The sequence below is a fragment of the Prenolepis imparis genome, unplaced genomic scaffold, assembly GCF_030444845.1.
Source record: "Prenolepis imparis isolate NDT839.2.m4 unplaced genomic scaffold, iyPreImpa1.0 SCAF_14, whole genome shotgun sequence".
In the NCBI taxonomy this organism is placed as follows: Eukaryota; Metazoa; Arthropoda; class Insecta; order Hymenoptera; family Formicidae; genus Prenolepis; species Prenolepis imparis.
In genome coordinates, this window is record NW_028141172.1 from 10,087,001 (window position 1) to 10,104,251 (window position 17,251).

General features: G+C 31.6%; 1 protein-coding gene and 1 non-coding gene across 2 annotated transcripts; one reads left to right on the plus strand and one right to left on the minus strand.

Annotated features, from left to right (window-relative positions):
• The first annotated feature begins 2,652 nt into the window (after positions 1–2,652).
• LOC145945124 (ephrin type-A receptor 8-like) lies at positions 2,653–4,094 on the plus strand. Its single transcript, XM_083053952.1, has 3 exons — positions 2,653–2,671; positions 3,257–3,338; positions 3,465–4,094. Exons 1-3 carry the CDS (start codon positions 2,653–2,655, stop codon positions 3,748–3,750), a joined length of 387 nt encoding a protein of 128 aa, XP_082910078.1. The 3' UTR covers positions 3,751–4,094.
• Positions 4,095–8,902: 4,808 nt separating this feature from the next.
• Trnas-gga (transfer RNA serine (anticodon GGA)) lies at positions 8,903–8,976 on the minus strand. The gene has a single exon. It is a non-coding gene; the product is annotated as a tRNA-Ser (tRNA).
• Positions 8,977–17,251: the final 8,275 nt, after the last annotated feature.

Here is a 17,251-nt window from a genome sequence, read left to right on the forward strand (position 1 = left end):
CGCGATCTCGTGGCGCGTTATTTTCACCAGAAGCACGTATTGTTATGATTTCTTCGAAGCGTGAGATTATATCAAAGCATTTATCCTCAAATGTTCTTCGCTCGTTGTCTGCCTCATCCTCTTCGGAAATCAGGTCGATTGTTGTTTGAACATCATCAAACTTCTTCCAAGTTGCATCTATTTTTTCCTTTCGCTGACGAATTTGTGTTAAATTAGCGATGTTTATGTCGTCGGATTCGATAAATGTTGCTGCGCGAGTGAGAGACCTCTTTATCGCACCTCGTCTGATTTTAGCTCTTTCTAACTCGTCTTCCATTGTAATGTTTTAAGAAGCAGTGCTAATGTAAAAGGGAATAATGTAGAATGAAGGAAATTCTGATCGGAAACTCACCAAAACGTCGTCATGAAAAATCCTTCGTCGTGAATCGTAATTACTGTGCGTCGTGCGTCGCGCGCTCTCATGTGAGCGCCGCCGTTGTCTCGTGATGCTCTTTCTCGATGCTTATCCGATACGTATCCGGCTCGAAGGACCATGTTCCAAATGGGATGTTGTAATTACTCTTGCACTTGATGGCGAGAGTCCACTTTTTATTGTTTTGAATTATTTTTACGAGAGCGATTGTCTCTACGTGTTACATGCAATGGTACATGCCTAACCTAACCTAACCTAACGGAAGTGTGTGAGGGCCGAGAGGAGAAAAAGATGCCCTCTAGTTTTCGATACGTAAACTGAATTTTGGAAACGAATTAACATAATATGCAGTAGAGGGCGTTTAAACCACACCGCCGACCATTATAATAGCGAATATAACTCAGAGAGGTGGACTGTATACAATATAATAAACTACAAAAATAATGAACATTAAACGCAAACGCTAAAGATATAAAAGAACGAACTAAAGTATTAAACACTGCGTGAGTTTTTTTTAATATAAGAATTATGTTTGATATTTCGCAAGAAAATATGTTGAATAATAAGAATAAATATTTTAGAAATGAAATTACATAATATTTAACACATTATAAATGAGGAATGGAATTATAAATAAAAATATTAATACAAAACAAAAAATGTTATGCTCCTTTTAGTTATTTCGATATATACGAGGGTGGTTTGAAAAGTCCGTGCAAAGTCAGAGAGATGGCACCACTGGTGCGTATCGGGGTTATTTTTAGTTAGTAGCATCTCTTGGAAGAACACACACCAAGTTTCAGCCAGATCGGTCTATTTCTCTGTGTTTCGCGGTCGTTTGAATCGAGAAAGTCGAGTGATTTCCAAAAAATGGATGAAAGAGAATTTCGTGTGTTGATAAACATTACTTTATGAAAGGCAAATCGCCTCAGAAGACTAAGGAGAAGCTTGATAAACATTATGGTGAATCTGCACCTTCGATTAGAACAGTTTATAAGTGGTTTCAAAATTTTCGGAGTGACCGTATGAGCACAAGTGACGCTGAACGTTCTGGACGCCCTATTGAGGTCACTACTCCAGAAATCATTGATAAAATCCATGATATGATGATGGATGATAGAAGAGTGAAGGTGCTAGTGCTGTGGGGATCTCGAGTGAACGGGTACATAATATTTTGCATCAACATTTGGGCATGAAAAAGCTATCCGCAAGATGGGGATCCGCCGCGATTGCTCACAGTTGACAACAAACGAAATCGTGTGAGGTGTTCCAAGGACGGTTTGCAGCTGTTTCAGCGGAATCCACAGGACTTTAAGCGTCGTTTCGTCACTGTGGACGAAACATGGATACACCACTACACGCCTGAGACCAAGGAACAGTCCAAACAATGGGTTGCCAGCGGGGAGTCTGCACCAAAGAAGGCGAAGACCGTTCTTTCGTCCGGGAAAGTTATGGCGACTGTCTTTTGGGATTCGCAAGGAATAATCCTCATCGACTATTTGGAAAAGGGCAAAACTATTACAGGTGCATATTATTCATCGCTATTGGACCGTTTGAAAACCGAGCTGCAAGAAAAACGTCCACGATTGGCCCACAAAAAAGTCCTTTTCCATCACGACAACGCACCAGCTCACTCATCTGTAGTTGTAGCCGCAAAATTGATGGAATTAAGGTTCCAACTCGTTCCGCATCCCCCCTATTCTCCAGATTTGGCTCCCTCGGACTACTACTTGTTCCCCAATATGAAGAAATGGCTGGGGGGAAAGAGATTTTATTCAAACGAAGAGGTGATTGCGGAAACGAATGCCTATTTTGCAGAGTTGGACCAATCTTATTATTTGGAAGGGATCAACAAACTGGAGCAGCGTTGGACGAAGTGTATAAGCCTAAAAGGAGACTACGTTGAAAAATAAAGAAAGTTTATCCCGAAAAATTAAGTAGTTTTCATTTTTGCACGGACTTTTCAAACCACCCTCGTATGTTATTATTTATGGTAATCTTGTTCATATATATTTCTATATATACTACTTTATTTATCCTTAAAAATACCGTGGAATTTCTGGCTTAGCTGCATTACTAATTTTTGTTATATGTTATATTTTATTAAGGATATTTCAGAGACCGAAAACAACAATCATCTCATTTTACAAAATCTCCAGCCGGATCAGAATTATTCTGATAGCGTAACTATAGAAAATAAAGTCGATGAAGTCGATGAAGCTACATTTGCAAATATGTCCATGAACCCAGAATCTATTGGTAAGATGCAATAAATGTATAGAACGTTAATAAAAAATTTACAAAAAATTTACAAGTTGTAAGTATAATGTAAATTCAAGTAAGAGTAAAAATTAAATTAAAAATATTATCAAACAATTTTCTAATAACAAGGATAATATAAAATTCATTCTGTCGAAAAGAGAGAAAAAATGTACACACTGTATGTAAAATATACACACTGTATGTAAAATAAAGCAAAATTTAGATAACACCATCAATTTCATTATTATTCTTGTTTGTTTTAAATCAGTCGCAAATAATGTACCTCTGATTTGTGAATAATAGGAAATTTTAGAAAAGTGTTTGGCACTTTATTGGAAGTTTATTTAATTATAACTTAGCAATTACTTTTCTAACATAAGTCTTGAAACACATACATACAAATACACAAGGGTTTTATGTTATTTAATTATTTTAAAAACTTGCTATGTTAATTTTGTAATATATGTTTATTTTTTTATTTTTTTTTTATTTTCATTGCACGTTAAATTATTATTATTATTTTTTTATTTATCAAAATAATCAACTTAAACATATTAATATGTACCACCTCAAAATCTCTAGGGAAAATTCCGAGCGAGCCAAGAGCATTCGTTGAGTTCAATGGATTTCTAAATGGAAAAATCTACATTTCTGTGACATTCAGGTTATGAATCTAAGTTTTCAGTCTATATCCTTTTTTTCTCTAAAATTTAACATAGACATATACAATAAAAATATTAATTCTGATAAAAAATTATTAAATATGAAAAGGCAAAAATTTGTCTTACAGATGGAACCAACCTGAATTAGCAAACAAAGCGATACAAGGATATACAGTGCAATGTTGGTTCATCGAGAACCTAAAAAAGATTCAAATCTTTGACGACAAATCTATTTTAACTACAATGGAATGCACAGAACATAATCTAAAACCTAATACAACGTACTATTATCGAGTACGAGCGCATACTAAAGCTGGTGCTGGTCCTTATACGGATTTAATGAACGTATCAACGACGCACGAAAATCCGATACCTCAATTATTGATTACAGTGAATAATACTATTGCAATATAGAATCTGGATTCAAGAATCTACGTCAATCTCTTTACCCTTAATAGCAATGTTAATGCAATAGAAGTGGCTTACTCTGTAGCAGAACATAAAATTTATTGGATCCAATCGATTATTAATGGGCATAAGTATATACGAGAGTTAATGATAGGGGATATGAATAAAAATAATATTACAAAAATAACTAGTTTAAAAAAAATTCATACAATCTCTGCATCGATTGGATAGGAAGAAATCTATATTGGTTAGAATATGACGACTCAACGATATACATTACAAAGCTGGACTTAACAATGTGGCAAAATGGCATAATCAAATATGATAAAATTTTGAGCAGAGAAAATTATTTTTATTTTACTGTACAACCGTCTGTGGGGTACGTTAACTTTTATTCACTTGAAAAAATAAACACTTTTGTGTCTTTCAGTTAAGAATTAATATTATTTTCTAATTTTGCAGTAATATACTATGATCTTGTAATAATGATATAAAAAATCATAAAATTATTAATATAAAATTGTAAGAACTTAAGTTTATAATTTATTTAACTTCACGTTTAAAATTATGTTTTATAATTATATTTTTATATATGTTTTATAATTGTGTTTTTATATATGTAATACACATATAGAATAATATATATATTTTCCAGATTTTTATATTGGACAGAAAAGTTATATACACAGTCATATGTACAGTATGTAATAATGAAATCGAATCTTGACGGAAAATATGTGCAATCTTTTCTAAAAACCGATATGACCTTCTGTTCATCCAAAATATATTTACTATTTGATTATAATGCAAAGCTTGACCTCATAAATACAGAGAATCAGCTAATATACTGGCTAGATAAACACGAATTATTTGTGGCGAACATTAAAATAAATAAATGTAATTCAATTTCAATCGCTGAAATTGGCACAAAATTTGCGCCATATTTTCTTATTGATAAAACGAACATTTATGTAAGGGGATCTTATGTAAATACATCAGATTTTTATCTTTATATTTTAAAAAAGAAGTATGCACTTTTCGACAGTGAAAAAAACGCATCTAAACACGTCCAAATAATGAAAAGTACGGATTACTTTAATCCCATAATATCGTTTGGTAAATCATCCTCCTTACAACCATATCCTCGGAAGGAATGCCTTATACCTGATGAAAAAATTTATAATATTAAAATAATAAAAATAACAGCGAACAGTATTGCTTTGAAATTTAATACGACAGAATCGATTCGCAAACACAAATGCAAAAACAACATACCAACTCCTAAATATATCATCTACGTAAGCTGTTTGAATAATAACCTTAATAACAAGGTCGATGAATTCTATATGCAGACATACGAGCGGCATTATGAAATTCAGAATTTAACACCGTTTACAAAATACAAGCTGAAGCTAGCTGTGAGCAATTTTTACTCTGATCAATTATCGACGGACCTGCAATTCAGCTCGGTAGTAATATTGAAAACTAACGTGAGCAAGCCCAATGCACCGGAAAATGTAACGGTTCAGGTTCTGACGCCAACTACAGCGGCAGTTTATTGGATGCTACCTACGAAACTGAATTGTGAGACAGTAACTTATAGAGTATATAGGGAAACAGTTAACTCGGGGAATAGCACGCAACCGATAAAAAAGCCATTTATTAATAATAAAGTTGACAACAAATTTTTTACAATAATTCAATCATTGCTGCTAAATCAGAAATACTTTGTGTATGTACGAGTGTATCCAGCCAGCTACATCGATCTCTATAATGACAGTTCGGTCAAAACCGTGTACACGTACTCGGAACCGAACAATATATCTTTGAGCGGAGTTAGCATAAACAATATGAATATTTCGTGGATTCCTAGCGTTAATTTGACGATCCATTACGTACTGGAATATAAAAATGATGTGATGCAAAAGTGGCAAATCGCAGATAGTTTTGAGAAGAATAATGATGAGACAGTAATGTATTATATAGAAAACTTGCTACCGGCAACTTCATACGAGTTTCGTTTGATACTGACATATCCTGAGTACGAGAACTTTACATGGCCATCTGATGAAAGATTTATTTTTCAAACACTTGGTAAGCAAATATGATAATATGTAGATATTTTATGATCTGTTTATTTATCAGACATATAAATGTATTACTAAATTTTAAGAATTAATTATTTTTAATGATAAAATTATAAGTAGAAATATTCAAATAAGACCAAAAAATTAAAACTATATTTATATGTAACAAAGGTGATGATTCGATAATTCGAGCTACGCAATATAATCTAACATTGATGTTAAGCCTTGCTGCTATCGTTATTGTAATCTGCATCTGTTACTTTATTTATTGTTGTAAGTATATTGGATACACATTTTTTAAATTACAAATTATGATTAATGTAGTAAGTAGAGAGATTTTCTAAAAAAAAGTTAACTTACTTGTTAAAAGAGCAATATTTAAAATTTGCAATGCATAATATTATTCAAATATATTATAACTTTATAATAGTATACCGACAACGCAAAGAAGGTAACGAGCAAGTTTTGCTTACGGTTCTACATGAGGTACCTATCGGAAACATTGAGCTCAATACGCTATACAGTTCTGCGTTGCAATATAATTTAAATAAATTTATGCTGACTAAAATCAAACGTGAGCAAATCACACTAACGCAACTCCTTGGCAGCGGCGCATTTGGAACGGTAAAAAATTGTCGTAAAGTCATATTTTAAGCTTAAAACATTAATGTTTAGATATAGAAATGAGAAATACACATTTCTTACAATAAAAGTTACAGTGAAAGTTACAGTAAAAGTTATATAAATCAACTTTTTAAAAGAGATGGTAATACAATAATTTTTATGAGACATACATATGCACTTTATTCTTTTTTTTTGAATTATTTAAGATAAAACAAAATATATATGTATAATGTTATACGAATTTAACTTATCTTTTCTTTTTTAATAAAAGTTACATTAATTTTCATTATTTCGCAGGTGTTTCAAGGGAATGTCAAGGATTTAGAAGAACCGGGATCAGAAACATCCGTTGCCATAAAAATGTTAGGAAAGAATGCCTCCGAGGAAAAAAAAAAGAAATTCTTGCAAGAGGCTAGGCTTATGAATCACTTTAGACACGAACATGTGTTAAGATTATTAGCTGTCTGCTTAGACGAGGATTCTCCATTACTCGTGTTGGAATTAATGGAAAGTGATCTGCAACAATATTTGATAGATTGTCGAATATTATAACCTTCTAATTTACACGCTTTGCGTCTACACGACTTGCTCGCCATTTGCGAAGATGCTGCTCAAGGCTGCTGTTATTTGGAAGAGCTGCGCTTTGTGCATAGAGATCTCACGTGCCGAAATTGCTTAGTGTTTGCCAGAGATCGCGAGAATCGTATCGTCAAAATCGGTGATTTCAGACTTGCCAGAGATATTTACAGGGATGACTATTACCGCAAGGTAGATATAATTAATTAAAAAAGATAAAACTATTTGGAAGTATTTTTCTATTGTTGCGTCTTTATAATATTATTGTATATCTTTAAGTCAAATTGAATTTAAGAAAAATGAAAACTATGTATATATTTTCATATATATTTCTCCAATATTCATTTATGTATATCATGTATAATTCAAAATATTAGTAAACGTTTTTTGCTTAAGAATACTTATTTAAAAAATTGATAATTAGAATAGAAGATTTAACTTGATTGAAATTATATTTTAGGAAGGAGAAGATTTGCTTCCTGTTCGTTGGATGGCACCGGAATCCTTAGTGGACGGAATATTTACTTCTTATAGCGATGTTTGGTCATTTGGAGTACTGGAAGATTACATCGTTAGGTGAGCAACCTTACTCTACCAGAACTAATCTCGAAGTGATGGATTATGTACGCACGGGAGACAGGTTGCAGATGCCTCTCAACTATCCATCCTTGTTATACCAACTAATGCAGCGTTGCTGGAGTGCAGCAAAAGACAGACCAAACTTTAAATTTTGTCTGAACAATATTATAGCTTTAAGAAGCCACACAGAAGACGCAATATTGAATCCGACGCATCAATGAATATTATATAGCCGGCAATTAATTAATTGTTTGTATATGTGTATTTTAAGAAGAAACGAGTATTACATCAATGAGATATTTGAAATTATACTGTTCATATTATACGTTTATATATATATATATATATATATATATATATATATATATATATGTATATGAATTGCTCATTGTCATTTCATAATTTATATTTATTTTTCAAAGATGCATAATAAACTATATATTTTTAGAAGTTGTTTAACTGCTCGAATGCAGATGCAGCCTGATCTGTCACAAAGGAAAATTTTAATACGTAAGAGAAAGATTTAACTTGCTATTCGTAAATTAGCTTTAAAGAATTTACCGAATGATAAATAAAAAGGATATCATTTTAGAGATTGAAGTTTTATTTATTATCATATTAATTCAGTATCATAGCACAAAAATGACAAACGCTTTTTAATTAGGCCAAGTCAATGCTTTATTAGAAAGTGGTAGAGAATTCGGTACTCCGTAAATTCGCTAGTTGCATAGATGTTATCTGAGAGAAGGATCAAATGATTTCTTGAATGACGATTCCAACTTATCTCATTATGGCATTGCATGTTTATTTAAAACTTTAAACAAGTAAGAAATTTTTTTCTCTATTTTTTCTCTAAGTAAGAACTATTTCTCTTAGTAAATAAATCATGGGAGTTTGTCTTTCTTCGATTGTTGAAGGAATTTTGTTTCATAATTCAGTTTTTATATTAGTTTCCAATTAATAAATTAATTTCTTCTAATAAGTAACTCTATCTTAACTTGACTTTCTTTTTCATGAGTGCGTTTGTTATCACTAAAATTTCAATAATGTTTATATTTTAACATATATATATGTGTGATATATATATATATGTGTTATATATATATATATATGTGTGTGATATATATATTTTTAAAATATGTGATTTTTAAATCCGGCCAGTAGAGCCATGCACGAAAATTAATTCTAATTTTCCCGAACTGTATCTCTTGGTTTGAGATTACTAAGTTCCATCAATTGACAATCCTCGAACTTACAACGGGAGAATAGGCGAGAAAAATATTGGTCCGAAAAGTCGCTGAAGCGGGAATTGAACCCGCGTCTTTCGCTTTCCGGGCGACTGCTCTTACCACTAAGCTATTCAGACCCTTTCGATCCTATATTTTTCATTTGCCTTATAATGGATGTTAGTAAATAGCGCCATGAAATAGGCCGAGACGCAAATATGAATTAAGAAATATTTTTATTGGCTCTCAGTATATAATAAATGTGATTTTTCCGGCCAATAGAGCCGGATTTAAAAATCACATTTATTATATACTGAGAGCCGATAAAAATATTTCTTAATTTATATATATTTTTATTATCATTTTCTTCATGATCATAAAAATTTTATAAATTCCTGTATTTAAAAATATCTTATGAAATATTTTTTAATGCAAACGAATTTTCTGGAGAGCACAATGCTATAAACTTTTGATTTATGTTTGATAAAAATATGTACATACATATATAACATATATACATTAAGTTATAAATAGTGTATATAAATTCTCACATATAGCAAACGTGACAGCTTATTGCGCATATTATTCATAGATTGATTAATTGTCCCCAATTCGAAGTTCAGTTGCACCAATCTTTCACTTCGATGTTTAGTAGCCGTTGAGCATGCGAATTATTTTAACTCAAATTTTCTTATTTTCTATATAAATTTCGTTAAATAAAAAATAATTTACCCAAGTTTTAAATAAAAATTAGTAAATTTAAACATATCTAGAGAAATAAAAATGTTTTAGAAATTACAAACAATTTATGTAAATGTGTCACAAACTTATTAAGTAAAAAAAAAATGAAATTAACGAAATCATTAATTAAAAAAAATTTTTTTTTTAAATCTAACAATTATATTATAATAATACATATTGTTTAGAAATTTTAATATATCGTCGGAATTGAATTTAATTTTAAGTTTTAATTTGATTACATAACATTGATTTTTCAATGTGTGACGTAAAATTAATTACATTATATACATTTTTTTAAAATTAAATCTTTCTTTTGTTTTACGTATTATACAGTTTTATATAATTACACAAATAGCGTATTATCTGCAATATATAACATTCAATTTTCTTCATGAAAAAAACCTTTATTTGCGTAAAGTATATTAATTAGAGTTCACGAGAATACTTTTCTTCGTAACTTCTTGGACCGAAGCTTCAAAGATCCTTCAGAATCCCTAGATTTCCTGACGAAAACGTTATGGTCATTTTCGTTAGCATTAACAGTTTTAGTAAAACACATAACGTTTGTAACGTTTTTAACATAACAATTTTCTCTTCTTGTAGATATTTTTATACTCGATCGGCTTTCATACGATTCTCGACTATGACCAATGTTCCATGTAATCTTCACAATGATTTAAATACCACTAATCGAATTGATGTTCCTCCATGTCCATCTCGATAAATTTTGAGTTTTCTCTTACTTGATAAAACTATTTCAAGATCGATTATAATGATTTATATAATCAAGCTATAAAACTATATAGTATATTTTCTTCGATTAAACTCAATGTACAATGTAACGAGTGTAGTATATTCGATTGTATCAAAAACATTAATATAAGCGTAATTAAATTTCGCAATTTTCAAAACTTTTAAGTAGAAAAGCGATCAAATGAAAAAGAATATATATTATTATTTTACAACATATTTTACTTTAATAATATTTTTAATATATTATTATTTCAAAATTTAACTAACAAATTACCGTTTCATTAATATTTTTGGACAGAAATCAGCTATTTAAGACGTTTATACGGATTTAATGAACGTATCAACGACGCACGAAAATCCAATACCTTAATTATTGATTGTATTGCATAAAAGTATTCAAATGGGATCTGCATTTAAGAACCTATTAATCTCTTTAATAATTATTTTAATACGATGTTTGAATTCGCTTGTTCGATAGCAGAACACAAAATTTATTGCAATAAAGTAAGCTTGTAGAAGTTTTTGATTATAATAAATTATTTTTATATGTTAAGATCTTTTTTTTATTTCAAACCGGACCCTACTTTATAAATGAGCCTCATATAGGATATATATATATATATATATATATATATATATAGAATATAATTATTCGTGAAAACTGTTGGAATAAGTAACTGTTGGAAGAAACACTGAGTATCATCGATCAAGCAGAGAGAAATGAATCATAAACAGAGTGCAGCAAATAAAGCATGATCAGATCGGTCTAGTCTGCGGAGTCAGTTACGATTGCGATTGTCACGAGAAAAGACAATGTTGCGCTTTATTTGATTCAAATAATATACTGTCATATAAACATCGCACATCAATATGCACAAATAGTGGATTCTAAAAACATGCATAGTATACAGTATACAATATGCATAAAAAAAGTAATCATAATTTTTATATTTTTAGTGAAACAAGAAATGACAAATATCTCAATGTGGATAATATTTTTATGCTTGAATAGCGGTGAAAGTGATAGAAAATCTAAAATTCTATAATTTTTGGATTGCTTATAAATTGTCCAATTATCTTTTTATTGATTATCTTTTTACGAAATATTAAAAGAAATTAGAAAAAAGATTTATTATTATCTTCGATACAATCAAGTGAATATGTGTTGCTTCGTATTGTTATTGGTTCCCATCAAAGAATTATAAAAATTACTATTTACTAAAAATTCCCTCATATGATCTAAGATATATATATTGTGATTGATTATAAAAAGATATATTAAAATGTAATATTGGAAGACAGTAACGCGATTCGCAAACTAGATTCTAAAGAATTCATCGAGCTCATAATGAAGTATCGAGTCGATTAGATCAAATCTGAATCATCCATCGAATAAAAAGAAAAACAATACTGGTGACTGAAAATTGAGCGCCAACATTCACCGAAGGAAGAGATTATTATGTTTAAGATGAGATTATGCGTTTTATTGAAAAGTTTTTGCTGGTGAAAGCAGCTATCGCGATTTTGACAAAGAATCATACCGTCGCGGACAATCTTTTTACGCAGGTAAGAAGTTTTTTTGCTATATTAAAAAACAATTATATGTTATTACAAGTAATTGTGCAGTTTATTTGAGTAACTAAAACGTGTAATATAATAATATTACATACTGTATAATAAAATAAAACTATACAAAAAACTAAAAAGTATGATGCAATGAGAAAAGATGTATAAAGCTTGAAAATTTTATTTTGTTTATAAATGGATGTATAATATAGCACAAAGTTAAACTTTATTAGAACGAAATATTAAAATATGACTGTATTATGTTTGTGTTTCTATTGCTATTTTTAAGAATAATAATTATTAATATTAATGAAGTGTTCTGTTAATTTTTCACTATTTTGATACATACATACATACACACACACATATATATATATAATATATATATATATATATGAAAGCTGTCTAAGTGTCGATAAGTGCCGGATACATGAGAAAGGGCCCCACTGGATGGCACCACTTAATGAGAGAGAGAAGGGGAGAAGGAGCAGATAGAGAGGGCTAGAATACTAGAATACTCCAATCCTCGATTGGAGTTATTAGAGTTATAAATTAAAGGTACAACAATTTGCATTAAAACAATCGTCAAAGATTAATTAAGTGAAATCCTCCACCTCCATCGCAAACTGTGCGACGAGAGAATTTAGGGAAGCACGAACATTTAATTGTCGATTCTCTATATTTTAGGTTAGTATAACACATGTTAGTATAATATTTTGGTTAGTATAACACATGTTAGTATAACAATTTTATAATTTAATAAAAGAAAAGTCTCTATATTTTAGACGAATCCACGGGTGTTTTGCTTTCCGAAAGAACCATCAACATATTATAAATCGACAATTAGCACGTTTGTGAAAAGCAGCGCTAAACAGATAATACGGCAATGGAAAGATTAAGGTTCGAGTTGGAGGTTGTCGCGGCCGATGATCCGAAAAATAACGTGATTGCAATTAAATCAATCACTAATGAAGAAAACGTAAGCTTTAGTATACCAGATTGTTTGCAGTCGATGAGATATCATCAGCATCTCGCAAGTCTACCAGATTTCAAAAAAGTAAAGAAGACACTTGTAAAGCGTGGACAAACACGAAAAGTATGGTTTAATTTAGATAAAAATGTGCTAGGCATTTATAAAGATACTGGTGGAAATATGGTTATAGAAGATTATATTTTGGAAGAGATCCCTGACCTCCACCAAAACAGGATTTGTGACACAAGAGGGCCATTACCAGTGGACATGTCTACCTTTTGGACTAAAAACATCTCCAGCAATCTTCCAACGAATTTTAAGGAACATCATAAAGAAACATAACTTAGCAAAATTTGCTGTAAACTACATTGATGATATACTAATTTTTTCAAGAACATTCGCTGAACATATAGAACATATAAAAAAATTATTAGATGCGATTCAAGAAGAAGGGCTCAGACTAAAATTCACAAAGTGTAGATTTGCATCAAACTCGGTAAAATACTTAGGACACTTAATAAAAGATAATACGATTACACCGTTGAAAGATAACTTACGATCAATTAAGGATTTTCCAACTCCACAAAGTAGAAAACAAATAAGACAATTTCTAGGAAAAATTAATTTTCATAGTAAATATATTCCAAATGTTACAACAATACTTGATCCTCTACACAATCTACTCCGGAAAAATACAAAATTTTATTGGTCAGAAGAATGCCAGAGTGCATTTCAGGAAATTAAAGGGTATTTATGTTCAAAACCAGTTCTTGCAATTTTTGATCCAAAATTACCAATCTTAATCTACACAGACGCCAGCATAAATGGTTTGGGAGCGGTTTTAAAACAGACCCAATTAAACGGAGAACAGAAACCAGTAGCTTACTTTTCAAAAAAACTAAACGAATCACAAAAAAAGAAAAAAGCTATATTTTTAGAATGCTTAGCTATTAAAGAAAGTCTGAAGTTCTGGCAACATTGGTTAATCGGAAATTTCTTCACTGTATACACAGATCACAAACCACTAGAAAACTTAAATGTTAAAAATAGAACTGATGATGAACTGGGAGATATGACTCATTATTTATCACAATACAACTTTGTAATAAAATACAACCCAGGAAAGACAAATACAGAAGCGGACTGTCTCAGCAGAAATCCAGTTTTTGAAACCTACGAAAACAATGAAGAAAACCTAAAAACAACAAATAATATTAGTCTACAAGATATAAAAACGGATCAAAAACACAATAAACAAATAAAAGAAAGCGAGAAGAATTTAACTATGGAACATGGCGTTTATTACAAAGAGAACAAAAAAAAGAAGAAAAAAATAATTTTAAGTGAAGAATATAGTAAAACATTAATAAAAAAAACTCATGAAAATTACTGTCACATAGGGATAAATCAGATGGAAGCCAAAATAAAACCTTTCTACACAGCACCAAACATATCGAAAAATATTAGACTAATATGTAAAAACTGTGAAATTTGCATAAAAAACAAAACGAGATTAAATAGAAAATATGGTCGAATGTCACAATTAGGTCCAGCTGAAAAACCATTTCAAATAATGTCTTTGGATACGATTGGTGGGTTTGGTGGACAGAGATCAACTAAGAGATATTTACACCTGTTAGTTGACCATTTCACGAGATTTGCATACATCTTATGCTCAAAAAAAGCCAAAACGCTCAAGATTTCATCAAACTAATAGAGAAAGTCTCTAAAAATAATACGATTGAGATACTGCTTTCGGATCAATACCCAGGTTTAAATTCCAAAGATTTTAAGCATTACCTCAGAGAACGAAATATACAATTGATCTTTACAGCAGTGGATGCACCTTTTACAAATGGATTAAATGAAAGACTAAACCAAACATTGGTAAATAAAATACGTTGTAAAGTGAATGAAAAAGAGAACAAATCAGCATGGTCCAGATTAGCAGAAGAATGTACAAAGAAATATAATGAGACAGACCATTCAGTCACAGGATTTTCACCAAAATACCTGCTAAATGGAGAATCTACTGACTTGCTGCCACCGGAATTAAAAGAGAAAAATAAAAATATAAAAGACCTGAAACAAGATAGAGAAATAGCTTTGCTCAGAACAAAAAAATCACATAACTACAATAAATCTCTATTTGATAAAAACAGAATGCAATATGATTTTGAAAAAGGAGACATGGTTTATATAGTCAATGGAAATAAACTGAATAGAAAAAAAATGGATGAAATCAGGATTGGTCCCTTCGAGATAGAAGAAAAGATATCACATTCAATTTATAAGATAAATACTGGCCATGGAAAAAGGTCAATTGGATTATATCACGTCACAAAACTCATTCCGATGTCTATGGATTTCCAGTGATTGATACTTAATTTGCACCTCCAGATGAAAATTAAGCATCCTAAGGGGGGGAGATGAAAGCTGTCTAAGTGTCGATAAGTGCCGGATACATGAGAAAGGGCCCCACTGGATGGCACCACTTAATGAGAGAGAGAAGGGGAGAAGGAGCAGTTAGAGAGGGCTAGAATACTAGAATACTCCAATCCTCGATTGGAGTTATTAGAGTTATAAATTAAAGGTACAACAATTTGCATTAAAACAATCGTCAAAGATTAATTAAGTGAAATCCTCCACCTCCATCGCAAACTGTGCGACGAGAGAATTTAGGGAAGCACGAACATTTAATTGTCGATTCTCTATATTTTAGGTTAGTATAACACATGTTAGTATAATATTTTGGTTAGTATAACACATGTTAGTATAACAATTTTATAATTTAATAAAAGAAAAGTCTCTATATTTTAGACGAATCCACGGGTGTTTTGCTTTCCGAAAGAACCATCAACATATTATATATATATATACTGGGTGTCCCAAAAGTAATGGACCACCCTAATAACTCTTCAGTATTGAAGTTTCAAGGAAAATAATCCCAATGAAAGTTGTAGGGATTTAAGTGAGCTATCTTATGATGACCTTGACTTTGACCTTGACCTCAATTTTCAAGGTCATTTGAAGGTCAACTTGTGTTTTTCAAATGGGAACCCATATTTTTGACCTGGTATTCTGAATGAGCGCAAAATTTTACGTTCAGATATGTATCTTTATGGGGGGTTGAAATGAACTGTAGAGGTCATTTGAAGGTCTAATATGTTATTGGTACGAAATAGCTGGTAGATCGTGGTTTTTATGAAATATGACCCTGTTATAGCCCGAACTATAACCAGTAGTTATTAGGAATAAGAATATTGTAAAACATTTTTACTTATAAACGAGCGCTCTCGCCAAACGCTCGTTGAACGAAAACGCTAACGCAGCGAAACACGCACGAAGCACGGAAATCGCGAGATGCAAGCGAAGGCCAGGGACTTCGACCTGCTTCGCTTGCATTTAGACCAAAAACGCGTGAATATTATTAACCAATCGGGGACTTGTTTCCAAAGGCCTCGCCCGTTGAAAATCAAAGAACAAAAGAGGATATAAGACGGAGAGCCCGCCCGCGAAGGCAGTCTCGAATACAACTCCTAAACATCAAGACGAGGTCGCTAATAAGAACCCGGAACATCAGGACGAGACTCACTAATAAAGATCTGAATTATTGAGAGGAATACTAATAGACGCTCGTTAACCAAATGTTACGCGAATATTTAATTAAAGAAAGGACGAGAAATAAAGTGAAACCAAATTCAATCAGAAATAAAAGTGTATTTTAAGAGAAAGAAAAGAGTATAACACTCCTAACTTCCTACGAAGTCGTGTACGACCCGAGGATCCTCATCCTTTAATCGACGCAACCCCAGTGACTTGCTCGAGGCACACAACAACCCGAATAAAAGTTGTTGGTATCAAAGAGGGCCATAAGCTAGTGACTTTGACCTTGACTTTGACCTTGACCTCCATTTTCAAGGTCATTTAAAGGTCAACTCGTGTTTTTTAAATAGGAACCTCAATTTTTGACCCCAGATTCTGAAGAGCGCGTTCAGATTGTTGAGCATTCAGGTTGTTGTAGGAGTCAAGGCAATCGTTGAGGGTCATTCAAAGGTCAAATATTGATTTGACCTTGAGAGCACCGTGCAGTAATGGAATACGTTGTCAATGTTCACTTGATTGAATAAAATATTAGGTAACCATTGCCTGCGTAGCAGGCTGGATTCTCAGACCCCATGTGATCCAGCCACTAAAGGCAAGATCGTAATGATCCAAGGTCTAGTAGCTTCCGAAATTAGAACATCGTCGAAAAAAATCGTTTTAAATGTAATTACTAAATTCAACAGAATTATTCGGACTTGTCTCATTGTTATTCAAGCTTTTAGATCGTGTGATCAACTGAGCAGCCGATTCTATCACTTCTCCTATAGGCTTCTGGT